This window comes from Limulus polyphemus, unplaced genomic scaffold (assembly GCF_000517525.1).
Source record: "Limulus polyphemus unplaced genomic scaffold, Limulus_polyphemus-2.1.2 Scaffold2291, whole genome shotgun sequence".
Taxonomy (NCBI): domain Eukaryota; kingdom Metazoa; phylum Arthropoda; class Merostomata; order Xiphosura; family Limulidae; genus Limulus; species Limulus polyphemus.
This window is the reverse complement of record NW_013667901.1, coordinates 630-23961: the sequence shown is the minus strand read 5'-3', so window position 1 is coordinate 23961 and position 23332 is coordinate 630. Positions and strand designations below refer to the sequence as shown.

The 23332-nt window shown below is 31.6% G+C and overlaps 1 protein-coding gene across 1 annotated transcript; it reads right to left on the bottom strand.

Annotated features, from left to right (window-relative positions):
• Positions 1–3415: 3415 nt before the first annotated feature.
• LOC106466532 (disintegrin and metalloproteinase domain-containing protein 19-like) lies at positions 3416–22372 on the bottom strand (the record flags this gene model as incomplete). Its single annotated transcript, XM_013926822.2, has 8 exons — positions 3416–12290; positions 13036–13177; positions 13984–14095; positions 15932–16009; positions 16618–16819; positions 17463–17635; positions 21397–21528; positions 22277–22372. Coding segments are annotated over 8 exons (2571 nt in total), but the record flags the coding sequence as incomplete, so codon positions are not given.
• Positions 22373–23332: the final 960 nt, after the last annotated feature.

Below are 23332 nucleotides of genomic sequence, written 5' to 3'. Positions count from 1 at the left end.
TTTTAAGAAAGGACTTGTATCGCTGAAGTTTCTCGGAAAGAATTTCTACGGGAAATTAACTAACGACCAGAGACGTAACAATGCGTTAGAGTTTTAATGAAAGCGATAATATTAGGTACTTTCAGAGAAAATAAATGAGATCATCTGTTAAATTTTCTCTGTTGTACACACCTATACTGGTTCTTTGTTCTTTAAGCCAAAGTAAATTTCATTTTCTAGGTTCTAAACAAATGAAATATCTACTATGTGTCAAAAAAAGATTTTACTTTTAGCAACTGCCACGACCAATTTCAAGAAACGCATAAAAAATGGTTTTAATATATACAAGCTTTATTAGCACTGAGGTATTAGTTTCGTTTTCAATTAACTAAGTGCACACACAAGCTTCCCAGTGGCACAGCGGTATGTCTGCAGAGTTACAACGCTAGAATCCCAGTTTCGATACCCGTGGTGGGCAGAGCGCAGATAGCCCATTGTGTATCGTTGTGCTTAATTACAAACAAAACGCACAAATCTCGACTGCTAGATAAACAGGTTCTTCTTTTGTAACCGCATTAAACTATAAAAAACATGAAAAGATGAATGAGAAAAATCATTAACAAAATGTCCCACACAAGTATCATAGCACACGTAAAATATACTCAATATTTACCCAAAAGACTTGCGTTATAAGTTTCATAGTTATCTTTCTGGAAAGTCGCATGCAATATTCTATCAGCAATATTCAGTTATTGAGTTGTTTGTTATATCACAAAACATTAAAAACCTGTTGACATACATTCAAGAAATTAGTTTTCAGGTGTCAAAGCAAGACAAAAGAAAGAAACGTAACTAGTAATATAACGTGCTACTTTTCTTTTTGGTAATTAACGGGTAAGAACATTACAAATTACTATTTTCTGAAGCCATTAACTTATAAAATATCACCATTAACTTGTATAATATCCTCACATATTAAGAAATCAATAATACTGTTGGTAATGTTTAGTAAAATATCTATTGATAACATAGTTTGCTCCCAGGTGGCACAGCGGTATGTCTGCGGACTTACAACGCTAAAAACCGGGTTTCGATACCCATAGTGGGCAGAGCACAGATAGCCCATTGTGTAGCTTTGTGCTTAATAACGAACAAATCATAACATAGTTCATCGTTTAATATTTACATGTTCCGTTGCCGACTGCACGTTTCGCTCGATTTAAAGCACATCAGTTCGGTTAGGCTGCAATAAACACAAATATGGATATAGCGAATATAATGTGGTTGGAATACTATTATTATTCACTCTTCCAATTTTTGAAAATCCCTAAGAGGCTTGATAAAGAATGCTGTGTTGAAGAACATAATAGGACTAATAATAATGTTTTTTGGCAAGTATAATTTATCACAACCATACTTCATCAACTTGGAAAAGGCATTCATACCATAACAACTGTTTATCACACAGTCTTAAAAATCTAGGAAACTATATAAAAGGTTAATTTGATATTATAAGCTTTAATTTTAATTCAAGAAGACCTAATAACCAACGATTGTATGTTCAGTTGAAACGCTTAAGAGTCAGATTGGTCCCCAAGAATTCTTTTAGCTGCCAAGTATTAAAGTGCGTGAAATATATTTATAGTGTGACAAATTAATTACTACAAAAATTATGTTTGAATGATACTAAATATAACTAAACGTATATCAATGTTAACTGGCTGTTATAAGTATATTGTTTTATATTACAGAAAAAAAGATTCATTCTACATGAAGCATTAGATTATTATACATGTGATATGCAAACATACTACGTTTCCCTATGTCATGATATAAAAGACTATTTAGTTTACATATAATTGATTAATTTATTTTGTGAGTGAATATTTTATTATTGTGTAGTTTTTGTTATAATAAGAGTTAAAAGCAGACGACTGTTGGAAGTTGTGTTTATAATTCATTGAAGTTGAGACTATCGAACATCGCGTGCAATACGTTGACGTCGAGAATATAGAGATTTCTAGAAAAATGATTATCACAATTAAGTGATAAACATATAAATAGTGTAAGACGAGAGGAAACAGCAGACAGACAATAACAGAAGAGTGTAAAGTTACAACAAGAAAAGGTTTGGCGTGAAGTTAACTACCGTAGAAGTGACAAGCCTAACGATTAACATAGGCCTAACGTTTAATTTGTTAGAGTAATACTAACAGTAGAAAAGTAGATAAGAAGAATAATTATTCCGTCAAAGCGTGGTCTAAAGTCATTGAATCAGCCTGAGTGCACTTTGACAAAAGGAACAGAAGAAAGAAGACCAAACGATTACGGTAACTCGCGCCATAATTGTAAGTGAATCACACACAGAATACCAGTGCGATAGTATTTGTTTGTTTGTTTGAAGTTAAGCACAAAGCTACACAATGGGCTATCTGTGCTCTGCCCACCACGGGTATCGAAACCCGGTTTCTAGTAGTGCAAGAAAGCAGACATGCCGCTGTGCTACTGAGGGCATTGCGATAGTAATAGAGAAGATATTTCGGCTTGTCAACTGAAATTCTAAAGTAACTGAATATAACTAAGTGGACTTTTGACAAGGAGAACAATATATATATATAGTTATATATCGCAATACCGATATTTAATTCATTGTTTTTTATAGTACTGATTTAATCGCCTATAAACAATTAATGTAATCAATAGTTTGTAAGCTATATGTTAGATAATTTCATTTGCAAAAGGAGAATGTTTGAGGTGTAAAACATTTTGCCAGATAATGTGTCAATACTTAAAATATATCCGTTAGTACTTATGCAATTTGAAACTTTCTACTTTTCTGTATGCTTTCAAACGTACGTCTTTTTAGATTCAGCAGGTCACAAAGTGAAACGACCTTCCTTCATTAGAGCTCCTAGAGTGCTTATGTTACGTGTCCATAGCCAGTAGAAAGTTTAAGCTTCTCCTAAACAGATATTTTATGAAGCTTTTTTTTTTCTTTAGATTTTTCTTAAAATGAGTTTTATTGATTTGAATTTGACAAACCTGGCGACTTTTATTAGAATTGAAAATTAAGTGAAATAAGTAATGTGAAATTGTGAAGTTAATAAAAATCTTGTAAATTCATGTACATATGCTGAATGAATAAATAATAAATTATGTATCTAGTAATATACGTTATTTGGTTTACAAATTATGATGTTATAGCTGTTTATCCATGCAAAGCTTCAAGACTACATTTATTTTATTCTCAAGGTCTCAAATGTATTTTTGTTTGAACAATAATTATTTTGGATAAATGACATTTCAACATGATTCATACAAAAAAAAATTATATCTTAAACCTGTAACATTAAAACATCCAAGTCAAATTATGTCATTCAGTTTGCTTCCTATAATAAACTAAGGTGTATTTTTATTATTGATAACAATCATATCATTTCAGATGCAATGTAAGTATTTTATTTACAGTCACTTCACATACAAAATACTAATATAGCAGGTGATATGTATGTACACAACCTGCTTTTAATTTTCAAGACATTGAAATTACCCCTCCCCAAAGCAATATCAAGATTAGGTAAAAATAGTTTTTCAAGTTAGTAACAAATAATAACATGAAAGCAAAATTTGTATTATACATATTCATCAGAATTTTTCACTGGTGTCTAGAGTAGCATGTCATGCCAAATTATTACATGATGGGTTTTTTTTCTGTTCATTAATACTAAACTCTTATGTTAATTTTATCATCATCTTTAAACAATTTTTCAAGATCTGAAAGAAAAAAAAAATAGTTTGGTAGAACAAATATCAGATTTTCCAATTATTCGAAAATACTTTCATTAATGTAGAATTTTCACTTGCTGTCATGAAGAGGGATAAATATTAAATGCTTGATACCATGTAAATACGTTTAGTGGGAGAAGAAACCTCTGAAAGTCAAACAAATAATAAAAGTATTGTAAGAGGGAAACTAGTATTGGATTTTAGACACTTCTGTACCATTCCAACACTAATAAGTAAAATATTAACTAGGTGGCATTTGGCTAGAGATGTTAAGACTTCTAAATTCAACATTTAACCCTTTAACTGCCATGGGCACATGTATGGGAGACACTATATAACCTTCATTTTAGCCTTGCAAAGTGTGGTATTAATTAAATTTTTGGAAAAATAGATACACTATAAAATCAAAAATTAATTTTAATACTTGCCATACGAGCCAGCCAAGCATCTTTTAGTATTGAGCCTAGGATGGTCAATGGGGGGGTCATTACAGAAACTGGTGATTTAGGGTTATTTCTAAAATGAAAAAACTAAATATTAATGAAAATATGGCAGGATGAAATCTGTATGGATTATACTATGGTGTTACCATACAGGGCATTATACCATCCTTCTTATATTTACTTTTCATTGCAGAAATGTCATTTTTAATTTGAGAATCACTAGGGAAGTCATCTTGTAATGCAATGTTCATCTGCTTCAACTTAAACACTGCATCTTTGGGCTTTACTATGCCATTAATTTCACAAAATACTGAAACTAATGATTTCTTGTATGATCCTAATTCCCTCCTTTTCAAGATAACGATACTACTGTGGCCATTTTTTTTTTTTTTATGTTTTGCTATTAACGTAGTAACCAATTGATGAATCTCCAATTCAGTTGGCATGTCAAATCAATTAGGATATCTTCGAATAAGTTCTTCCCTCATCTGACCTGGACTTATGATTTAGCTTAATCGCTACACTTAAACCATCACATTCACAACCACATCTAGAATATTTCAAGCATGTTTCATTGCAACATAGTTATATTTTAAATTTACAAGTTAACTTCTCCATGTTGGCTCTCATGGTCTTGGGTCAGGTCACAGGTCAGGTCCAGCAACCTAGACCTCGAAAATATTGACAAATATCTTCTTTTTTGTCTAATCAAAACAACCCAAACCTTTCTGGAATGACTCATTTTTTTGGAACCACATCAAAATGCCGGTCTGGCTCGTGTGGCAGGTGTTAAGAAATATTAATTGTTGCATATTAATTTGGAAATAAAGGCAAAAATGATTATTTTACTTGCTACTTCTTATAACCTGAAAACATAATCATCTGTGAAATATCTTAATTATCTCAAAAAATTATCTTTATATGACAAGTAACAATTGAAATACAAGCAAGTATAACCACCATGCATTTCTGTGTGTATATCCACTTAAAAATTTGTTCATCTATAAATGTGGCAGTAAAAAAGTTAAGAGATAATGCTTTGACATAACACACACACACACACGGAGGTAACATTTGATAACCATAAATTATTGAACTGGAGACTGCTGGAAAGAAGCCCTTACAGAAGAGGTGACTAGAAGGCATGTTATTTTACATGCGTATAAAAGAAAACAATCTTATAATATCTAACATAGATTGTTATTACAAGCATCTCAAGTTTTTAAAATGACAGCATTCAATGAAGCAAAAATGTCATCCAACAACAAAAACTAGTATGCACTGCTGGACCCATTTGTCATTGTAGTTGGGCATTTAGTTTGTAACTCAGAATATATTTTGCTAGAAAACAAAATCCACACATTATGGAACTGAAACAACAATGTGACAATAATAATACATACAAAATGGGGTATTCCTTTGAAAACCACTGAAAATGTTCCTTTGTATAGTGGAGTTTTAAAAACAAACATAATTATGACAGGATATTGTACCACTACAGAATATGTACACCAAGTTTAACCATAATATGGCTATTACAACTCATGATTCCAGAAGCTACAGTGTCAAACATACAAAAGTATTAAAAACTTGCAATTTCTCACATTTAGTTTAAATAAGGTTTTCTTGAAAAAATCTAATTCACCAATCTAGTAATTATATATTTTTGTAGCTTTGTTGAGAATTTCTATAATGAATACAACTGTATGACATGAAACAAAATAAGCCTGTTTCTAAATATTTATGAATCCAAAATATTTTCCCTAAAATGCCTTTTAGCTGTCTCAACAAACAATTTTCCTCAACAAAAAATAATGGAATAAAAAATAACTCAAATGAAATATTGATAACTAATACATACATTATATCTAGATATATAGAAATGTACAAACAAAATAATATACACTGACACTGCTGAATCAATGAAGTTCAAAAACACAATTCTTCTCAAGATAAAAATATATATATAACTTCATTAATAATGTTATGACAAACTTGTGTTAAACAGTAATACAGAAAATTAGGACTAAACAAAACTTTAGCAATCCACCAATATAATGTGATACTCCCCTCATTAATTCAAGATAACAAGCCATGGCATTTTAACAAATCATGCATTAATCAAGTAAAGTAAATGTAAAATGGTGACTAACAGATACGAAAAATGTTTGAGCCTGAATATTCATGCATATATATATAACCCCAAACAAAGAAAGCTATTCTTCTAAGATTAACATAACCTCCTCACATGTAAGAACTGAAAACTTAGTACGAGTTTGTTTGAAAAACAGTGCTGTTAAGCTACTTGTGTACTCATAGAAATTGTAACTTATTACCAGGTAAAGGTAAAATAACTGTTAACCCATTAATCTGGTTTCGGACAAGATACTTGATTTCCTTCGAGGCCGTAGATCAGTTTCCAAAATAAAATACTTAGGGAACGGGCATACAAACTTTCCAGATGTATCAAACTTTTTCAAAAGTCTACCTTTCAGTTGAACAGTATTAATATTAAACACTAATTCAATAGTTATGAAACTGATCTCAAAATGCCTGTGATAATGAGATGTTAAAAATAGCTCAATGAGGTAAGATCTGAAACTTTCAAAACATTTTGTGTAATTATTGGATACTGGATGAATACCTTTTTTTAAATGTATTATTAACTACTTCTAACAGAGTAATAATAATTCAAACTGCATAATATATTTTGTAAAATAGAGCATAATCATCAGCAGTTTAAAATGCTATCAGAATAACATTTTATGTTTTCAGAGGGCAAACTTTTTTTCTTTAATTCATAGCTGATACAAGTCAGACAGCTAAAGACTTGCACTTGTATAAATTTCTATAAATTAAGAAGGTTCATACTTGATACTTGCCTGATATTTTATTTCAAAGTTTAGTTCATGTTTTACAGGCACTTGTGGTAAGCTAGAATATATGTATAAAGATGTCATCAATGACTGTAGCAACCAATATAGATTTAAATTATTTATTGTGTACTAAAAATTCAATTCCTGGGAAAGACTGTCTAGATAGGTTCCACAAAGAGAATACATTGAAAGTGTTACCTGAGGCAACCACATACATACATTGATACGATCACTAGAATTAAAGTCTTTGTTGTTTCATTTCAACTTGTTACTTTAACATATTTTATATTATTATTAGCAATAGTGTACAAAAAGCTACTAACTTGTATCAAGAAAATCAATGTGACTTAGGAGGGGAACAATATTACTCTTTTCCTGATTCATATCAAGAGTTTAAGTCCAAGCATGAGGTTTAATGCTACCTTTCTGTTTATTTGCTACTTCAACCACATAAGATAACACGATTACCAAACTTGACCTAAGGACTGCCTTCTAACCATGACACAAATATATTTGGGGCTTAAAAAGATACATGTCACTTAGGAGGGGAACAATATTACTCTTTTCCTGACTCATATCAAGAGTTTAAGTCCAAGCATGAGATTTAATGCTACCTTTCTGTTTATTTGCTACTTCAACCACATAAGATAACATGATTATCAAACTTGACCTAAGAACTGCCTTCTAACTATGACACAAGTATATTTGGGGCTTAAAAAGATACATGATTACAATATAGAAAGAGAGTGGATAAGAATACAATTTCCAAACATAAGAATAGTCTTTAAATCATGAATCAAGATTATCCTGGAGTTTAAAAAAGATATGACTACTGAAAAATAGTGTGGATCAGAGTATAGTCCCCAAACAAAATATATGGATTGTATTTTACAAGAAAGATATGCATTTTTGGTGCTTAAAGTCAAGATCCCTGAAAATTCTAATGGTGTGAGTCAGCATCTCTATGAAGTGCCGTACAATTTAAATTAATGAAAGTGTCCTGTATAGTCTTATTAGAAAAATATTTACCAACTATATTTTTTGTGCCACACATGATAGTACACACAAAAAGTTTTATTTCACTATCTAAAATACATTGTAACATTCACATATCAGAGCAGCACTATGACCTCAGATCAGCTGCCTCAATTTTTGTAGGGCCAAAGCTAAAAGAAAACGTGGTTAATTGTTAGTATACTTGATGCCTTTAGGATAAAAAATTAAAACATTTCATATGATTTTATGTTCTAATATGGCATGTTTCAAGGCATAGCTGCAATCTGGTCCCAGGTCTTTGTATCCACTTAATAATTTCTGATATTGTTAGATTTATAACTTTTCCTTGTCAGGTATAATTGGACATCAAGTATAAAATTCATGGATATCAACATGTGAGAAATTCTCTACATGGCTGAAATTAGAACAAGAAGTACACACTTAGCTATTAGAATTGCAATGATTAGACTCATTAGAGAATAGAGAAAAACCCAATGTTACAACACTATTCAATCTTCACATACACTGCCATAAATTAGCTTAACACAGACTTACTGATGAGGAAAAACTGTTGAATGCAAATTTTAAAGTGGCACAAAATCAGAGTTCAAATAACTCTTAACAACAAATTAACATGCAGACTGACTAAGAATTAGACGAATAACCTCGAGTGAAAATGAATGCCTGCATATTTTCAACACACGATTGAAAATTATTCAATCTAGCACGTACACCATTAAGTCAGGCAACACATCTGAACCTTTCTTAGTCATTAACACGACTTCCTACAAAATTTATACAGCTTACTGTATAGTTGCAATGCTCTTATAATTATAAAAAAATGTCCTAGGTCTGAATTTTAACAAATTGTTATTTATACAGTACATAATGTAAAAGTATATCCAATGGACAGAACCTATCAAGGATAATTTAAGTGGAAGTGGCACCAGCTTTCCAGATGAGGCCAATGAAACACTGTCTCATTTATAACTTCCATATCCCTAACCTAGGCACATTACTTTTATCATTAATTATATTTTAGTTGTAATGATGTATAAGTGTGTGATAAAACTAGCTGCTACTAAAGTGTCAGTCACAACTTAATATTTCTGCATAAACAAACACTAGGTGTATTCAAACAAAGAACACGGATCAGCCCATTGCCATACCAAGAGGAGAGCTTCATTATGCAAGCTACAGATTGGTTAACGAGGATCTAAGAAATTGACTCTGCAGAGAAGAAGAATTACAGGACATGTTGTACAATAACTTCAGTTCATTGAAAATGTTGCCATATACAGTATGGCTCACCTGTCAAAAAGGTCGCCAGCCATTGGTGTTAACTTGTAGTTTTATATGCTATATTTTTATTTATGCACATAACACCTTACCTAATAACTGATTTCCTTTTTAGTCATTTCTAATTATAAACTAAAATTAGTTACAAGTTCTTCAATGAATAATATAATTATTCTGATAAAATCCTAAGCTTAAAGAAACCTAATATGAAACACACATTCTAAACGCACACAAAAGAATGTGTTAAAGTATGATTAATCCAGAAAAAAAAAGAGAGATATTACACTTTTAATATACATTTTCAGCATACACTTGGTAACAGTTAGCAGGATACCTCGAGATTTGCTTCTATACTAACAAAAAAATAAACCCCAGCACGAGTAATTGAGTACTTAAAAACAGGAATTACTTGATGTTGCAAACCCTGTAGCTTAACGTATTTTTTCAACATTTTTACTTCAGTTTTGTCAGAGAATTAAGTCATACTACATTAATCTTGTACTGTATATAAATATTCTGATGAAGTAGTAACAGCAAGTTATTTTTAGGCAAAAACCTTGCAATTTAAATGAAAATTGACTAAATTGTAAAACAGGATGATTTCTGGGGATTTAAAGTAATGATTACTTTTTTTTTAAATAATAATCACACAGGTCATATATTAACTTGTATTAAAAAATGCAAGGAATATACAATGCAAAGCTAAAATATAAAGGTGACTGTTTAAAGTAAAGTTAGCCTAAATAAGCTCCTTACTTAATGGCATCTATAAAGTACGAGAATTTCTATAATCAACCTAGCTGGGCTTTAGGGAACAGATACTTACCAACAGTAAAGTTTTGGGTGGATTTTTTTACATAATGTAGGCTAATATACTTATATGTAATAAAGCTAGACTAGTTTTAATCAACACATTTGTTTATTCAATTCCAGGTTTATAGCTGCTTATATCAATGCAAGGTTAGGTATGAATAACATATACTGCATTTACTTGTGCTTCAAACTAAATACAAAACTGTTGCACACAATAAAAAATAAAAGCCCAGATTTGTCAATTAATAAATACTTTGAGCTAGCTAAGTGTTTCTGCTGGGTGGAATGAATATCACATACAAGTTAAAAATTAATCTTTAACTTGAACTCTATCAACGTTTTTTTTTTTACACCCCCAGTTACCATAACAAAAACAAAAGTTCTATGCAAAAAAAAAAAAAATTAGCATGGGCATACTTATAAGTTATCACTAGAACTATCATGGCTAGACTTTAATTCTACTTAAATCTTCGGATTAGTTTGATTCTCAAATCTATTCATAAACTTTGAGGGGCCATGAAATGAAGAATTCCCCTGTTCTTTTGTGGTACTATTCTCAAATTTTTGGGCTAATGAGGCAACCTTTGATGGTTGACCTGATGCTGTTGAAAATGAACGAGTAGGAGTAGCATGTGGAGAAGATGTTTGTAGTCGAGTATCACCGACACTACTCCGGACTTTTCTGACCGATTTTACAGGAGAACTGGTCTTGGTTTTAGACGCACTATCTGCTGGTAGTACTGAATTATCCGTGAAACTAGATGATGCTCGTTGTGGGTTTACAGAAGAAAGATTGCTCGTATTACTACCTAAAGGCATACAAGCATCTGTGTTCTTAGTATCGCTTTTTTTTTTACTGAATACAGATCGCCCAAATGGACCTTTAACTTCTGTAGTATTGAGTTTTACATTTGTAGGATGTGGTGGAAGATTAGATTTTCTATCACCAACTGACCCTGCGGTGCTAGTGAATCGAGGTTTTGAGGGAATAAATGTGGTAGTGGGAGAAGATGTAGTGACACTCTGGGCTTGTGATGTAGTAGGATCACTTTCTAACTCTTGGTGAACAAAGGCAAGTGGTGTGTCTGAAAAATCTAATGTGTTCTGACAATCATCATAATACAGAGAACTAGGACTAGGTGGTTCTTCATATACATTTTCCATCTCTGGTTGATCAGAAATATTTGAGTTTAAAGTTCCTAACTTTGTTTCAGGAAGCTTTTTTAGTCCAGGAGAGTTCAAATTATTTGTATCTAATGAATCTTTCTGGGATCCTCCAAGGAAACGCCCAAATAAAGGAGCAGAAAACTTTCCAAGCCGTGACTGGCCACTAGATGTTTGCAGGTTTGAAGGTTTAATAAAAACTGGTTGTGTTGTTACAGAAGGATTTGTTTTGTTCAGTGATTTGGGTTGAGTTCCTATCTTCAAATTTATATTAGACCCCAGATTATTTTTTACTACTGGATTAGAAGCACTGATGAGAGTAGGACCTGAAATGGTAGTTGATCCTGGTGGTAGCTTCTGTAAATTATTAGATATTGTACTAGTTGCATTATTAACATTGATGCCAGAAGAAGATTTAATATGGCTTGTAGGTGGGCTGTTAGCAGACTGACTTCTCTGAAGTTTATCTTGTGGTGAGGGGCATGTTTTTCCCATTTGTGGAGGAGGGGGTCGAGGAGGTGGTATATTAGGTCGAGCTGCAGGGATGCTCATAGGTCGTGCATTTCCTTTAGATCGGGTACTAGATGTCCGAGCTACAGGAGAAACATGAAAAGCATCTGTACATGAAGATGGGGCCCAAGAGGGAGACCTATGAGTAGATGCTTCGGGGCGAGGAGGAGCAGGTCTTACTGGCACAGCCTGTGCTGGAAGGTTACTTGTAGTGCTCTGTGGTATGGGTGCAGAGATTTCTAATCCCCGAAAACTGCTCCTCTGAGGTACATCTTTACGACGAGGCAAGGTTGTAACTGCTGGTACCTTCCCTTCTTGAGGTATCGGTGCTGATATTTCTAGGGATCTGACATCACCTGGCTGATCAAAAGTGAACTTAGAGAGTGGACGACTTTTCCTCTCTGCAGCCTGCTTGGCACGTGAACTACAGAAAAACAAATAATTGATAAATAAACAAGTTACCTCATTTTTTTGCTCTAGTCATGCATCACTACTATTCGTTATCGTAGAATCAGTGCCATCGTTTATTTTTTTACTCTTAAGAGTTAAGTTTGCCATTAGATTTTGATTTACCTTATTAATTTTATGCTGACAATTGCATATTAATATCAACTAATAACATATTTAACAGTTAAATTCATTCTAAGTTAAGGCAGTAAAGCATACTCAATGGCAATTATTCCTATTTTAAACTCATTTGGTTATGAGTTTGAACTTTAAAGCTGAGCGATTTACTACTCTGTATTCAGTTTACAATTCATACTTGTCAAATTCCAGCATACAACTTTAAAACATAATAAAAATAAACAATAACACAATACGGTTCTTTCAAGAATAAGCTTTAACACTTAACATGTCAAACACATGCTATAGACTTGAATGGAATTTATTATTTAAACTACTTGAAGCTTTGTAGTGTCAGTTACGATTTATGTTTTAGTGGAATGCTCCTAAAGGAAACATTGAGTGTCCATTTAAAGAAAAATAAATTTTGTATTATAAGGTCAATTATTTCTAGTATTAAAAAACCTTCTTTCTGATTTTCTTCGCTTTATCTCTATTGTCACTTTAAGAAATTATTTTATTCTTGCATAACTTACAACTTGTCTTGTTATGAAAACAGTTGGTTTATTCTATAATAAGAAGTCTCATGGAACAGGTCAACTTACCGGATGGCTGCCTTTCTTGCTTTAGCAATCCACCAGGTGTTTAAGTGTCGACGAAAGTAAAACACCGCTACTCCCGTAATTGCTCCAATAGGAATAATACCCAGGAAGATAACATACATTGCAATCATAAAGTCATAGTTATCTGAAAAAAAAAAGTTTTCTTATTATCTACAAACTTAGATGAAGTAGCATAGCTCTTTTAAAGAACGTTTTGCCCCTTTCCCATTCATGATGGTTTGTTATTGCTTTTATATATATATATATATATATTAAGAAAATTAGTTTTAGGTACATTTAACTTCATATATTATTTGTTACCTTTCAATGCAGAGAACAGCTTGAATAGTTATTTCCATTAGAAACAAGTGCTGGACTTCTGTCAATATCAGTGGGAACAGTTATAGCTTAGTAACTATAAGCGAGACTACTACACCACCTTAATACTTGGAGCATATTCAGTCAATACCAATGTGAACAGTCAAGTAGAGTAACTAATCAAGAGTGCTGTCAACAATACTGACAAATTAATAAATTGATGTTACACACAATTTTATATTTTATGTATAGAGCAAACTATGAACATACATGTAACTTATTAATATACAGCTGGTCAACCAGTATCAATATTTTTTTGTTCATTAAGCACAAAGTTACACAATGGGATATCTGTGCCCATAGCTGGTATCAAAACTTAATTTTTATCATTATAAACCCTCAAGCTTAGTATTAAGCCATCGAAGAGGCAGACTGCTCTTTATACATAAAAGAAGATAAACTACTTTATTGTTATGAAATGTGTTGAATCAGTGACAAAAGTTATAGATTGATAAACATTTTCTACGTTTGTAGGCTAGATCTCTGTCAACACTTGAACAACTTACAGAAATTCACTGTTACGAACAGGAATTAAGTCTCTATTAACACTTGAAACATTTTAAATAAACTTACTATTTAAAACAGATGCTGGACCACTGTCAACACTTCCCCCCACACCAGGATAATCACAAAATGGTGGGGCATATCCAACTTCACAGTGACAGTTATGTCTACTGTTACATATCTAAACAAAAAAATAAAGTTTTAGATAAACAATAACAATTATAGTTAACATCAAAACTTTCAAGGTTAAAACAAAGGTTACATAGTGTGACCCCATACACATGTCCTTAGCAAATTACTTAAATTAAATATTTTTTCTTATTGAACATTTGAGCTATATCAGATCTTACCATTCTGGCTACATCACCGGTTTTTTTAAAAGAAGTAACTAAATAATTTTATATGAATTCAAATGGTAAGTTTGTTAAACAGTAACTATTGTTTGCATGCCTACCTTAATGCTTTTTTTCATTTCAAAAGAGTGTTTGGGGTTGTCTAGCTTCACTGTTAAATCTAGTACCTATGATCTCTTAACTATTCATGCTTCAAGAGTGTAATATTATTCATAAGGTTGTGGGCTAGGAAAAGCCAAGTAGCACAAAGTTGAACTTCTTCACAGGTCATTGTAAAGGTTTAGATTGTAATGAAATGGTATCAGTCATGTTTATTTACTCTTTATTACATTACAAAATTCACTATTGTTTTCAATCAATTCTGTTTACTGCTTGTTATGTGTTACACTTATAAAACTCAAAACTGTGTAAACAACAGTATAAAAAATACTTCACTGTTATATCCATTTTCCTTTTATTGGTAAATATAACCAAGTAACTGGTTGTATGGAGCTAGAAATCACAACTGTCAATTAATAATGAAAACCAGTTGGTAAAAAACAAAACAAAAACAATTGGTCACGTTTTTTTTTATATATATATATAGTACAAATCTGCTTAATGCTTTTCACTTTGGACTGAAATGACGGTATTATTTAACATTAATAAATTATATACAATAATTTAACTTTTTGTGTGTTAAACTTGATAATAGTTAGGTTTTATGCTAATACAATGAGCTTGTATTTGATACTTTTGAATTAAAAATTGTTGTTTCGAGCCAGAAGTTAGAAGAGAAATATGAAAAGACTTGGAAATAAACACATGCTAAGCATACTTTATTCGTGATAGTTGAATGTAGCTATAAACTTCATGGTATAACTTTTTAGTATTATTTTCAATATATTTAGTGATTTTTATCTATGAAACTTTTAACTTTTTGAAGTACTAATTATGTAATTGCATGTGTTTATATTGTTTTCTTATTAGCCATACTTGAGCTTATGTATATCTACTTATGCCTGTGTTGACTATAACATCTAATCTTCAGGCAATAGAGAACAGATGACACTGAAATCTCTTTCAATCATGTTATATAGCTTGTGTCAGTGCCTTTAAACTGTTCAAAAAACAACCAAAATACACCGAAGTGCTAACTTAAAAAAAAGGTAATAAATTAACTTTCCCGGATTCTCAAAGGAAAAGGGTACTTTTATGGCATGATAATGATGACATTCAAGAAATCCTCACTTCATTATTGCTAGTGAAGTATACTTGGTATGCAAGTTTCGTCTATAAACTAATTACTCCAAGAACACCGACTTTATAAACTTACAAACCATACGTACCTACAATCTTGGTATACTCTACTTTGAAATGAACAGATTGCTATGTGCTTGACAGTGATTGCCTCAAAAAATTAGAATAGGTTTATTGATGCATTTTACATAACAGGAACACCATAATTAACTTTTTCACATCTAAATTAATGACACTTTTGCACATGTCATGTTGGTTGTTGGGAAGATGACCAACATTATCATTTATTTACAAAAATTATCTTATATTATTCTATTATTTGAAACAGACATGAACTTGAATATCTTGCATACTATATAGTTGTTGAGATTTAGCTTCTGTATTTAAATAAAATCTTTACCAATGTAGTTTTCTGTAGTACTTACTCCATGTCCATTACAGTCATACGGGCACCGGACATTTTCCACTTCTTGAATAGACACACATTTCTGATTCACACAAAGCTGAAAATAGGAGGGAAAGTAAAAAGTTTCAGAAACATCCAGCTGAAAAGTTTTCAAAAATGCCATATATCAAAGCTCCCTCTAGAGCTTCAAAGAACTAATTTAGTGAAATTAAAATACTTTTATCAACTACATTTGGCTGTTTCATTTCTTTCTATACAAACTTTGTATTTTCTTAAAGGAAAAAGCTTGAACCTGCTTCCGAAATAAGAAAACTTGCTGTAAACAAGGGCCATAAACATGTTCTATCTAAAAACGACATTATACTGACAGCTAAAATGAATTTATGAAGTGTATATATTCAGAATTCATCACACCTACTTTGTCAAAACAAAAATATACTACTAATAAATACTGAGTATATATTTTAGGCCTAAAATCTTGTGTAATAAGAGAGTTTCTGAGGAAATAAACTGAATATTAGTTTTAGAAAATTCCAAATGGAAATCTAGGTTTTCAAACAACACAAATAATTAGTTTTAGTATTGAGATAAAATAGTCTTACAAGTATATATATTTAAGCAGAGAATCGGATAACAGCTATGCATTACGTTCAAACATTTAGTAAAAATAAATCACACTTTGAGTATCCATGGTTTGTAACTAACCTTATTTTCTCCACACTTAGCTCCATCGGGAGCTAGACCTGGATCTGTACTTGTCAATCCAAGGTCAACTATAGCAGAACGGCAAGTCAATATTTTCCCTCGCACATTGATGAAAGAGCGAGCTAAAACTGCAGCAGACTCCATTCCAAATTCCAGTCTCTCATTCAGGTGGACACAATGAAGCATGCCACACATGATATCTCTATAATGAGATAAGAACATTGAACTATATTAAATTAAATGTATGTGAAATTTTTGTTTTTGTCCCAAATTATTTGCAAAATGTAGTAATAAACCAATACTGATTTAACAATACTGTAAAAACACCGACTTTAAAATGTATAAAGTAATCAAATACTTGTTTTCACTTAAATTAGGTGAACATATCATTAAAATCTTTTTAAATGACTCAATATCATCTCTTCAGGAGTGTATTTTAATTGTTCAAACAGTAAGTGACATACTTGCTTACATTTTATGTCAATGTACGTTTCAGATGGGTCTTTTTAAGCTTTAACCAGCTAAAATATTAACAGTCAAATGGTATATTATTCAGAAATTTAACATAACACACACCTGTCCTCATATAGCTCAACAAAAAACTGTAACTGAACGTTAAGGAAAACAGTAATGAAAGTTACTGCAAAATTAAATTACAATGTTGATATTCTCTGCTTAAATTCATTCAAAATGTTTACAAAGTAAAAAGTACATCCTATATGGATTTGATAAAAGTTAGTTTGGGACTACAAAAATCTTAAAATCAAGGAGTAAGATTGTTTATTACTTCAGTTAGAGTTCTAATAAATGTATATTTTACAATGTTTATCTATAAAAAAACTCACTCAGGTTGACAGGCTGTGTAGCTTTGATTCATGCGCTGGAAACCACAATTTCCATTAACGTTACCCTTCACATTTTGTTGAAAACAACGGTTATCTGACATCTTACCAGATGGTCCCCATAACAATTTACATTGGTCAGCATGACTTCTGCAATGCCCATTATAGCAGTATGCCTATCAGCAAGTCAAAATATTGTTAGAAAAATCCAAATTAAGAATTAAAAACAATTTACAAAAGATTAGATATAAACAGTAAACAACACAAGAGACTTGCAATAATATTCACCAGTTTTAATCTGCAATAACAAAACTGAAATATTTCTTAAAGTAAATTTAAATGAATATAATCATTGAAACACAACATTTTATTCCTTACTAGATGTGTTTAATAAGTCACCTTCCTGGCAGTTTACAAAACAATGGCCTACTAAAAGCTTGTAGTAAAATAGTATTTATTTTTTGAAAATTTTATTTATTTCACAACAGAAACATAGGTATGTATGATTTTTTTAATCATATCACAATTACAGTAAGTGACTATTTTTTCTACAGAAGAAAAGGAAAAAATAATTTCATTATGTCAACTCTTCTAAATAAGCAAACTTTGTGATTTTACTGAATATGCCAGAAGAAGTAACAAAGATAACTGTTATTAGACTACAGTCAAATAGAGTTACAGAAACAGCATGCTAAATGCTCAGAGCTACCCAGGAGTAGATGCAGACTGATCAAAATTTAGTGGTATTAACTTCAAGGCTTGAACTGAAGAAAATTGGCCTAAGAAAGAGATGAAATATTTATTTAAAGGAGTAGTAGTACTCAAGGATCAGATTAAAGAAGCAATCATGCAACAAAAACAAGTAGGCAACATAAAGGTCTTGAGTGTGTAAGAACATTGTAATAGTATAAAGAACAGAATACTCCTAAGTGCAGAAAATAACATCCACAGAAAGAGACAGGTAGAAGACAGAAAAACCTTCTATAACAGAGGAAATGATAACAAAATGGAGAAGAGAAGAAAATGGAAGAATATCAATACAAAAGAAGGAAAAAAAGAATACACAAAAAGAAACTGTACAAAGAAATGAAACAAATCACAAGAAAATGACAAGCTAATGCAAGTGATACCACACAAGCAGAGAAAGCAGAAAAAGTCAGAGTATATAGAAAAGCTCTAACATAAAGATATGAAACCGTATAACCCAAGCACTATTGAAAGGTCCACCTGTAGAAAGCATCCAGGCTGAAGGGTTTTGTATCTTTGTGTTAAATTGATTTATTGAAACTATATGTTTACCTAACATCTCTAAAATAAGCAAGAAAATCCATACAAAAGAAACAGAGGACAAAAGTGTGGACAAAGAAGACAATGGTCCTTATATCCTTAAAAGTTCACTTTGCAGTAGTCAAAGGTATTGAAAAAAGGAAGACAGAAGAAATTGATTGAATCCCTTCAGAAATGATAAATCTATTAGGAAAAGAAAGAACAAATGAACTTACCACACTCTGCAACAAGATGTACGAGAAAGGTGAATGACCAGCAGACTTTATGAAATCAGTAGTAATGCCAATCCCAAAGAAACCAAATTCAACTGACCTCTCAGATGTCAGAACAATTAGCCTGATATCACACATGTTGAAAATCATGCTAAAAACTATTCAGGCAAGACTGAAAACAAAGCAGAGGCCTACATTGCAAAGGATCAATTCTTGTTTCAAAAAGGATGTGGAACAAAAGAAGTGATTGTACTACTGAGAACTATCTGTGAAAGGAGTTTGAAATTTAACCAAGATGTATTTATCTGTTTCATTGATTTTGAAAAGGCATTTAAGAGGGTAAATTGGAATACCTTGTTCAATATACTCAGAATGATTGGAGTGGACTGAAAAAATAGAAGGCTGATGGCAGCTTTGTACACAAGTCAGATAGAAAGAGTGAGAATAGCTGAAGGTGAACCAGATGATACAATAATAAAAAAAGATGTAAGGCACGGGTGTATATTATCATCAACACTTTTCAATGTCTACATAGAGGCAATGATAAAAGAAGCATAAAAAAATCTGACTGATGGAATAAATATTGGAGGAGAAATAGTAAGGCCTTGCAGGTGACAAGGTGGCACTGGCTAACATAGAAGGAGGGCAACAACTTTTAGTTACGAAACTAAATGAAGCAGCAAAAGATTTTACAATGAAAATAAACTTGAAAAAGACTAAAGTGTCAAGGAAAAAAAGGTAGAAAACTATACATAACTGTCAAAGGTAAAAATTTGTAAGTGGTGAAAGAGTTTCACTACATAAAATAGCCGTATCACATCAAAATGTTGGTGTTCTAAAGAAATCAACAGTCCCCCCTCCCTTTTTTTTTTTATCTGAGGCTTCTTTAGTCATTCCAATTCTGTTTTTACCTAAACATCAAAAAGAAAACTGAAAAACACAATAACGGTTACGTCTGGAGTGTGGTAGCGAATGTATGCAAGACATGGACAATACATAATAAATACAAAGAGACTGAAAGGTTTTGAAATGTGGTTTTGGTGAAGAGTCACGAAAATAAGTTGGACTGAAAGAAAGACATATGAAGAGGTTCCACATCAGATGGGAGAAGAATATGGACTTGTCTCATCAGTTGATGAAAGGAAACAAGTCATGAAAAGGGAAAAAATCTGGACTGGGCATGTGTTGAGAGGGAATGACATGAAAAAGAGATGATAGAGGGAAAATTTGATGGAAGAAGATCAAGAGGAAGGGAAAGGATGGTGATGCAAGATGAAAGCAGCTGAAGACAGAGCTAAATGAAGAGAAGAAATGCAATTCAGACTTGTCTAAGGAGAGGACATTTGATGGTGAGTTTCAATGAATTAGTGATTTTAGAAAAAGATCTAAGGAAGTTTTGTTTTCAGATATTTGAGCAAAGTTTCTCAAGGGCTATATTAACTAGCCATCCCTAATTTTGAACTGATAAGCTGGAGGTAAGACAGCTAGTCAACACTCTCATTGTCAACTCTTAGGCTAATCTTGTCTGATCAAATAGTGAGATTTGACCATCGCCCTTCCTCTTCTCCCAACAAATCTTCCTTCGATCAACTCCTTAAAGCACAGTTTTGTGTTTTTGTGTGTGTATGGTAACAGAACATAATATATCCATATTCCAGCATGATAAGACACTGAGCCACTCTCAGCCTGATCCAAGGAAGAAACCTACTCAAATAATTCTGAATTAGCCAACTGCAGTCAATCTTAATCAAAGATTTACTCTTCTACAGCCTTCTGTATTTCTTTATGCTGGTTCAGCTGACAATAACTATTATTCAATAATGTGATACATTCCAAGGAAGAAAATAAGTTTGGAGTTAGAAAGTCAAGAAAATTACATGAAATTATATTAAACAAAAGAGTAATAAATCATCTATTTTAGACATGATAGAGAAACAAGTTCAGAATTTAGTTCAAACAATGGGACAATTTTGATTCTCTCTCTCTCTCTGCTTGATTTATTTACAAATTAATTTTGTCCCAATATGCTTTTGATGTTTTTTTGTATGGCATTCTAGTAATATCAGTTTACTTGTTATTTATAATATTAAGAAGTGTAACTCAAGGTCTCTAAAAAAAACCAAAAATGCTGGATATTTTTAGTTTGTTAACATACTGCATTAGAAGCTTCAGTGCTCCAAGTACCAAACTTAAAGTATAAAACAATATTTATGTTACAATTTATTAGCTGCCAATACGTCTCATTTTCGACATTAATATAGGCCTTTTATGCTTGCCACCAAAGGATACATGTTACACATGTGGTAAATTTTAATAATCAAGAAGTTACAAATACAATTTAGAAAAAGTAGTAAATCTTTCTTGGTAGAACTAAAGAAATGGGCCAAACCATCCTTGAATAAACTAACTTGTAAAAATAGCTCTAAAGTACAACTTACCTTTCTATCTCCACACTCTGTGCCAAACTGTACTTGGACATCATCTGGACAGAACTCTGATTTACCATCACAGAACTCAGGTAAGTCACATTCAGACATGGCATTGCGGCAAATCATTGCTTGTGCTTTAATCTGGAAAGAAACAATTAGCTTGTTACAAAATTAGAAACACCATTTAAGCTTAAAATAACTGTGCTCTATCTAATGTTATCAAAGGCGTTGGTCAAGAGTATTATTAAAATTATCATGGCATTTGAGGGCTCTTAAAAAGGTAAAAAGAAAAAGTTCACTTGTACATATTCTTCTCTTATGACTGTTTTTATACTTAAGTGAGTAATGTAATTATTTAGTCTTCAGATATTATATATTTCTTCAAGATTCAGGAGCTCCTTGCAGCCTGTTGTTATGGTGATGTGGAAAAAGATAACCAAAAGCTATGTACTTTAATATAATCAAGCACCCTTCTTTTGAAATGCTGTGTGAATGTTATCAGTACAATACAAACAGTAAAAACCAGAAATTAGTGTTTTAATTACTTACAAAAATGTCTTGAAAGCACAAAGAAGTCTAGAAATATGACCCTGTAACTGCTGGGATACAATTCTTGATGATAAAAAATAAATCAACTTGTCATTACAAGGAATGCTGCTAGATCAGTATTAAAATTAAAATTACTTTTAAAATATTATATATATACAAGTTTGGTTTATTAGTTTAGAAATAAAATAAAAAATGTTGAAGCAGAAGAGATACTTCTAGCTGAATAAGAAAAACTAAATTTTTATGTTTAAAAAATTATTAAGACTATCAGAAAGCAAACTTACAATAGCAGGTAGAAAAAGATAATTTTGGAGTACAAAGAATCGAGAAGTATACCAACCTGACATGTGGTTGTATCACAGCAGGAGCCTGTGGCACATGTGGCATTTGGAAATAGCTCACAGGTTGTTGCATTACAGCAAGGATTGTCACAAAACTAGAGGATAACAACCAGTTACAAAAACAATCTTAACGTTCATACAGTTAACAAACATCTTAAATAACATAAAATGTAAGGTTATAATATTAAAAAGGCTGCAACTTTCGTGGAAAAAAACAAATATATGAGAATACCTATCACAATAATTATCACACAACAAACATTCTCAAACACTCGGTTCTTGTGTGCAATGCAAATACTTTGTGAGGGGAACAAACTTCATTTAAATATTTCATTTTCACTATATTTCATATTTTTCTTGTTATTAAACATTTAGCTTTTTTATAACTTAATGGTTTTTAGCAAAGAAAAAATACACTACTTCTTTCAATGGCAGTATCTGACCTATACCTTAAAAAAAATATTAACATACCCATAAACTAATAAAAAAAATAACTTGTGGAAATGCTCAATGATGATGGACTGGGTGGAAATGTTGTCAGCAGATGGCGTGAAAATTTTTAATATGTAAATTCTATTCTGATAATTTTTGTAAGTGTGATTCCTGCAAAACATTGCACTCCTGAAGATGACATAGTAAACATGTCTAAACATGTTGAGTGTATGAGACTGTTTCTAGTCTCACCAGGGATTTCTCTTTTATCCTGTACAGTAAGATATTTAGTATTTTATTGTATTTTTCAGACTGGGAACAATCTCATTTTTAGAATTGTGTACAATAAATAGTTTTCTTAAAAAGTGAATTTGTAAAAGTAATATCAATTTTAAATATATCTTTAAAAAAATTCTTAAAACCGATATTTTCAAAGAAAACACTCCTCAAAATGTATGCAAGTCACATAAAACTTCTAGTTACTCTACATTTTATAGCTGATTCGCTTAAATATATTAGTCGTTATTTTGGCTTTCTAAAATTTAGTTATGTTGAGTCAGACAACCATCCATAATACCAAAGCACATCATAACTAGAAAAGTTACTTATAACAAAGAGTGTGT